The 7,522-nt window shown below is 40.4% G+C and overlaps 1 protein-coding gene across 1 annotated transcript; it reads left to right on the top strand.

Moving 5' to 3' along the window:
• Positions 1-3,490: 3,490 nt before the first annotated feature.
• Positions 3,491-7,086, top strand: uncx (UNC homeobox). Its single transcript, XM_053493053.1, has 3 exons — positions 3,491-3,860; positions 4,357-4,532; positions 5,745-7,086. Exons 1-3 carry the CDS (start codon positions 3,602-3,604, stop codon positions 6,717-6,719), a joined length of 1,410 nt encoding a protein of 469 aa, XP_053349028.1. The 5' UTR covers positions 3,491-3,601; the 3' UTR covers positions 6,720-7,086.
• The last annotated feature ends 436 nt before the right edge of the window (positions 7,087-7,522 follow it).

Genomic DNA, 7,522 nt, shown 5'->3' with positions numbered 1-7,522 from the left:
TCCTTCAAGCATTGATAATTTTCGGCATATTAAGCACGTTTTAGCAAAGGTGATAAGTCAGTTTTAATTGAAATGAAATTATTATTCTAATGGAAGTTTGGTTATTATTATTAGAAGGCAGCGCTCATTTTGGATTCACGTTTTTTTTTAATATATAAATGCGGCGCGTAAAAAGGTTTTGAAGGGCATTAGGGTGTCAGGATTGAATGAGGTAATTTGAAGGGAATTACTTTCCCTTCTATCAGAAGTGAAGAAGTGAATTAAAAGTCCAAATCAATCGCCTTCACTCCCCCATTCTACTTTGACAGCAGCACAATTACAGATAATTAGATGGAGGAAACTTTTAATTGTGCGGATTAAGGAGGAGGGGAGAGAATTTTTCAGGATCAGAGGAAAAATTTGGAAGCTGAGTGTCTCGCCTGCGCAAATCGAATCAAAGGATTTGGTCGCTTAAAAGAAGAAGAAGAAGTAGTAGAAGAAAAAAAAAAAAACACAGCAACGCGAAGCCGCCTTCTCTTTTAATTGGAACTGCATCTCGTACATCGTATCAAATCGTTCACAACAATTAATGTAGATTTAATTCTATAATTATCATCAAATCGAATAAATGTGCGACTTAATTTAGATAGTTAAAAATTAACGTGCGTGAAGTTAATTGAGTAATTAAACTCCTCAACTGCCGCCTATTAATTTGCTAGCTTAATTAAAAATGAATTTGATTTTGCGTAATGTTGGTAATGTGGGCATCGGTGTTGGATGGGCGCTCTGATTAGTTTGTTTGCTTGGGTGTTACATTTGAACACCTGCTGCTAATGGGGTCAATGATGTCTTCTTGCCTGCACATGCTCATTTTCTGCCAAGGGGGAGCTTTGGGGTATATGAGGGGTGCATTATCATGGCAGGTCCAAAGCCAGGTAACAAGCATGCTAGACTGAATGTAGGCTTGGTGTTATTTTGATCTTATACCCTTACTGTATATCCTTGTTCCAGGCCTGACTCTCAGGGGAACAGATTTATAAAATATAGGTGTTGGTGTATTTTAATCATTGTACAAAAAGGCCAAATATCTTTTTTTTTTTTTTTTTTAGCAGCTATAATATTGTATTAGTGATCAGGAAATTGTCTATGTTTTATAATGATATACATTAAGACACTATATAGCCTAAGGTTTTGGGTATGCTTGAGGTATGCATGAAGGTGTAATTTATTGATTTAAAAACAAAAAGACTACCATCTAAAGCCTTGCATGATGTGTGCATTTTTTAAAACCAGTAATAAATGTTTAAAAAGTATGAATACAAAGTTATTTGTGCGTTAACATGGCGAGTGAGCACAGGTCTTTAAACGTGACGCATTAATTCTCCAGCTTCTATTGTAAACGTGTAGATAAAAAAAATTCAAATAAGAAGAAAATCAGACGGCCAGCAATGTGCCTCAATGCGAGTCTTGTTTGTCTTATTATCGGGTTAATTAAAGCTCAGATCTGACAATGTCGGCTGGGTGCAGAAAAGCGGATTTAAATGCAGAGTCTCCCGGGAGCGTGTGTCAAGGGCTGCAGCTTTTCACTGAGCCCGGACGGGCAATTATTGAATATTTGATGTTCAAAAAAGGGCGATACGAATAAATGGACTTATTCATCGCTGTGTAGGCTATGTCAAGATAACAAAAACAACAGCAAAAAAGTTTCAAAGCGCAAAAAAAGAGGACGTTGAAAGATCTCTGACTACTGAAGAAAGAGAGAGAGAGAGAGAGAGAGAGAGAGAAGGCCGTATTGTGAGGCATGTTTAAATGGGTTCATTAAAATGTACACACTGAAATGCAGAGGGCTGCATTTGGGCTGGAGGTCAAGAGACGACCGGATTATATACTTCCTCATAATAATATTAATTAAACAATTTGCATGCTAATAAGGTAACAATTACCAGGGCCCCTGTTGAAAGATCCGGGTTATTACAACACGCCAATCTGGGGTGCCAAGGGTCAGGGAGGGAGTGGGGAGAGAAAATTTCAGCTCAGATTAACATTATGACAGCTTCAGACATTGGCTAAATAAAGTCGAATTAATTCCCTGTAATGAGAAGGGGCGACGGAGTCTGCTTAAAGTGGCGGGATTGATTAGCATTCTGTATTCAGAAGCACGGTTCACTTGCATGAATAAGGCTGTGGCACTGCATCTACAAAACTGAAGACATGAAACATGAAAAAAATAAACTAAGCTACTGCTAGAGAGATATAAGCATACACTATATATATATATATATATATATATATATATATATATATATATATATATCCTTGTACTAGTATCATATGAGGACTGTTAGGTATAAATCTTTTGTCAAAGTACGCATAATCTAACAGTGCATATAACCCAACGGGGGCTACATGTGATTAATGGAGTCTTATTCATTAACGCAAAACTAGACCCTAGGTTTGGCCCCGCACCCATAACCTTAATAATCCTTAAAAAAAAAAAAAAAAAATATATATATATATATATATATATATATATATATATATATATATATATATATATATAACACCGATTACAATACATACATCAATATTTAGGGTTATGGGTGCAGAGCCAAAACCTAGGGTCTAGTTTTGCAATTGTGAATTAGACTCCATTAATCACACATGTAGCCCAAGTCTGGGGAAATACCTCTCATTAGATATTAGGCAATGCTAAATTTCCGTTTTTTTAATTAATGGCTTGTGTAATTAATAGGCTCATTTATGTTTCGTGCAGAAACGAAGCATCACCCCCACCTCTTCCAGACATTTCAACAATGTGTTCATGTTCACGCAGTTATCTGCGCCTTTCTGTAGCCTATATTGGACCAGTTGTAGTTTGGAATTACATCTGACAGCTCTGTGATAAATGTCTGCTCTTGACCGCATGCTCGAGCAGAAGGATCAACAGCCGAACACTGAATCCAGTCACATTTGTCAACAGTGCATTGGAGTGGGCTGCTCTTATCTTTATAGACCACTGTAACGACCTTATCGCGTTTGGCGTTCCCGTTTACGCGTGCGCGTAATTGTCGGAGAGAGAAAAGGGAGATTTATTATAAAGACACATCGACTCAGCTGACGGTGAATCCAGCTCACTGTTTTCCTTTTTTTTTTTCCTCCTCCTCCGAGGTGAGATTTCAGTGTCTGTTTAGCGTTTAACTGGGTATCAAATGCGATCGCTCTCGTTCGAAGGCCCCCCGCGTGCTCGTCATGTAGCCTAGTCCTTATCAAAGCTCCCCCTCCTTCTGCCTTGTTGTGACAGCTCTGATATTGTTTATCGAGGTGGATGTCAGGTTTAATTAGCAATCGATAGGGAAAGCGCGCTCTGCCCGCGTCTCTGACGTCACCGCCGATTAGCGCTTCTCATTGGTCTCAAATTCCCCGAGCCGAGGCTAATTATTGGAAGGTGGCTGCGTTGATAAAGTACAGCTCGTCCCCCCCTCCTCCTTTTCTCCCGCACCATGTCCCCTCCTCGGCGGCCGGGCGCGCTGCGTGTCTTTTAAACTCTGCGCCGCCGGGTCTCTCCACGTCGCTTCCTCTGTCTCTCTCTCTCACTCTTTTTTCTTTTTTTTTTGCCCGGGAGATGATGGACAGCAGGATACTGGATCCACCTCACGCCCAGTTCGGAGGCTCTCTCGGCGGCATGGTGAGCTTTCCGTACCACCTCAGCCACCACCATGTGTACGAGCTGGCCGGGCATCAGCTGCAGTCCGCAGCCGCCGTCCCTTTCTCCATAGACGGATTACTGAACGGCTCGTGTGCCGCCTCGGTAGTGAACTCGAACCCGCTCCTGTCGTCTGGCTGCGCTATGAATGGAGATAACCAGCAGTACAAACTGACAGGTAGGCTACGCTAACCAAACATCAAATACTACTACTTCAGATAACATCAAACAACAAAATGCTATTAACGGAAATGTTTTAAAAAAGCGATCTAAAAGCGCACTGTTCAGGGAACGCCTGGGTATCTTCTTCAAGAGGCGAGCAAAACAAGAATGTTAGAGCCAGATGAAACAAAGAAGCTGTGTGTAGTTTGTTCACTGCACTGAAAGCTGATGCAAAGTGGGATGCTTCTGGGGACACACAGTTAACAATTAAATATTTAATTTTGCGTTAATTGCACTTGCTAGCTGGCTAAAATCTACCTAGCTCTTTTTATTATTATTATTATTATTATTATTATTATTATTATTATTATCAACAACAGCAGCAGCAGCAATAATAATAATAATAATAATAATAATACAGAACTAAAAATATAATAATAATTCTGCAAGGTTTACTCATTAAGGTCTGACAAAGCGTGGTGTTCATATTCTCATACATTCTATCCTCGTAGATTCAGGAGATCCAGAGAAGGATAGCCCTGGCTGTAAAAGAAGGCGAACTCGCACCAATTTCACTGGCTGGCAGCTGGAAGAATTAGAGAAGGCTTTTAATGAGAGCCATTATCCAGATGTGTTCATGAGGGAAGCTCTGGCTCTCAGACTGGACTTGATAGAATCGAGAGTGCAGGTAAAACATAATAATAATTATTATAATGATATTTCTATTTAATGTCCCTGATGTTGGTTTAAATCATAACGAGGATGATTAGAATATAAATCCTGTAGAGGAAATAAATGTGCATGCTTGTGAACTGCATTTTTGTGGTGTTTATGGAAACACGATCGGTGTGAAAAGTGGTGTGTGTTTTTTTGGTGTTTTGTTTTGGCAAAAAAAATGTATTTGGGGGATTTAAATTGAAATTAAGTCTGCTTTCCCCTTGATTTACTGCTTTTCATTTTCATTGTAGGCCCTTACTTTACACATAACCTACCTTAGGGACGGTGAATTACAATAATAAACATAAAGGTAAAATCCCCCAATAAAACATGTCACGTGGTAGGCAAAATGTTTTAGACACAACAGTCTTCAACGACAGCATCGAAACGTTTTATTAGACAATAGGTCCTTATTTATAGGCTGTATTAAAATGTGCTGAATATTCTCAGCAGTGTTTTCAGGGTGATGTAAATTTGTGTATGCCATTTCTTTTATTAATTCTAACTCCACTAAGATATGCCATTTATTCCATAACTGATACTATGATAGGCAAATGTCCATAAAGTATCAAATATTGAGAAAATATTGAGAATGTTGCTAAATTACTTTTAGCATAAAAATAAAAATAGATCATGACACTAGAGTTTATACCCAAGGCCTAGTCAATTGTAATTTTAATTGTCTTTAAGAAGACATAAAATCCCATATTATAAAGTATAACTATTATTCGAAATTAAACTAGTTTATTTGATATGGTTTCTTAATCACTCACAACGCGCATAAAAAAAGCGAGGCAGGACAATATGCTACGTAAAACCTAAGCAAATTCTTCTTTTGAAAAATTATCAATGAAAATTAATTAATAAATTTTATTAATGCAATTTTTAACGAGCATTCCTGTTCATAATTATTTATTTTAAGATTATATGTCCTCTGAATATTGGGATTACCTGATTCAATTTGAAACAGGGTCAAATTTGTTTAGATGACATTTTCACATTTTTTATTTACATTTTCATAGTATTTTTAGAAATACTGATGAGTTTGCAATTTATTTTAAATCAGAATTTTAATAGAGACATTAATGAACATCTGTTCTAAAGACAAACAGGCAGAAAAAACATGCATATTAATAAAACAAATCTTCTTATTATTATTATGATCCCCTTCAATAATCTGCAGGTGTGGTTCCAGAATCGTAGGGCCAAGTGGAGAAAAAAAGAAAACACGAAGAAAGGTCCAGGCCGACCAGCACACAACTCGCACCCGACCACGTGCAGCGGCGAGCCCATGGACGCGGAGGAGATCGCGCGGCGCGAACGAGAGCGTCTGGAGAAGAAGAAACGCAAGCAGGAGAAGCGGTTGCTGCGGGCGCAGGGGAGCAAGCTGCTTCCCGGGGACTTGTTTCACATGACGGGCTCGGACAGCGACAGCGGCGTGTCACACGTGACGGACAGCGAGCACCAACACATGCACTGCGAAACCGTCAGCCGTCACCAGACGCGCTCAAACTGCGAGCAAACGCCAAACCAAAGAAGCGCGCACTCGGACGCAAGCGGAGCCGAGCTGGACTCATCAGACGGTGCGCGCCAGGCGAGCCTCGCCAGATCCCCCGGTCCCCAGAAAGCCAACCCTTTCAGCGTGGAGAGTCTGCTGTCGGACTCGAGGCCACGGCGTAAACCTGCTGTCGACTTCCCAGTTGCCTCTGCGCGACCTTTGATAGGGAAGGGCCACTTTTTGCTTTATCCCATCACACAGCCACTCGGTTTCATCGTACCACAGACTGCTCTAAAGGGCACGGCGGCGGGCACTGAGGAAGAGCCAAACGTTTCCGTAAGCGACAGTGACAACACAGGAAGCCCAGGACAGAGGAGTGACCCGGAGCTGAGCAGTCTAAACCCAAACGCGACAGCAATCAAAGGCCAGGTCAGTCCATCGTGTACATTGCAGGCCAGTCCGGGCCAAGCCTGTACCGGGGCCTCACCGGGCGAAGCGTGTGCTCCTGATAATAGAGAATCAGAGCTCGTCTGTCCAAAGTCTCCCCCGTCCGAAAAACAGGAGCAGTCATTAGGCGTGTTCGATTACCCACAGAGCTCCGAATCGCCTTCAACCCACACGGACACCGACAAAGACTCGGCTGATGTCGATATGGGATAAATCGCGCACTGCACAAATCGAGGAGTGTCAATTTATTTCCTGACACTCTTTCAAACTAATCCAAGAGGGAAAAAACAAACAAAAACACACTGACATATCAACGCGGCCCCCTTTTAATTTTTTTTATTGACATATTTATATTATGATTAGGGGAAATATCTGTGTGAACACTTGTGTATGTATGTGTGTGGTGGGCTAAATGTTTATTGAAAAAAAAAAAACATAGATCAACACAACACAGCAGCAGCAGCAGCAGCTCCCTGTAACTGTAAAGAGAACAAGACAAAACCTCAAACGTTGTAAAAAAAAAAGTATTAAAATATTTATATATGTAAGTTTTTCATAAATAAATCGATTGTATACAATACCATCTGCACGTCTACGATACTAAATAGCCTTGATATTGTTGGGCAAGGTAGCCTCCATCTTTTAAAAAAAACCCAATATTGTATTTTTATGTGTGTATTGCTTTAACAAATTTATTCATCTATAAGCCCCGCTGAAATGAGGTTATAAGCCAGAGGCGAAAAGACCCGTTCGACTCCTGCAGAGTTTTGATATGAAAGTAATTATTTTCCCGGTGGCTACTGCAGGGATTCAGTTTATTTTAGCCCAAAGGGTTATAACACATTACCGATTTCCAGTGATATGAAATCACATAAACTTCCTAGAATAATAGAATTAGCATGAAAGGCTGGGGTGTCAAATTGAAATAGGAAAATAATAGCCCCGGCAGCTGGGAGTGTGTGTGCGCATATTGGAGAGGAGATGGGAATTCGTGGGGCGGAATTTTCATGAGCTTC

The sequence above is a fragment of the Clarias gariepinus genome, chromosome 3 (assembly GCF_024256425.1).
Source record: "Clarias gariepinus isolate MV-2021 ecotype Netherlands chromosome 3, CGAR_prim_01v2, whole genome shotgun sequence".
NCBI classification, from domain to species: domain Eukaryota; kingdom Metazoa; phylum Chordata; class Actinopteri; order Siluriformes; family Clariidae; genus Clarias; species Clarias gariepinus.
Note: the sequence above shows the minus strand (reverse complement) of the source record. Positions and strands in the feature narration are given on the sequence as shown.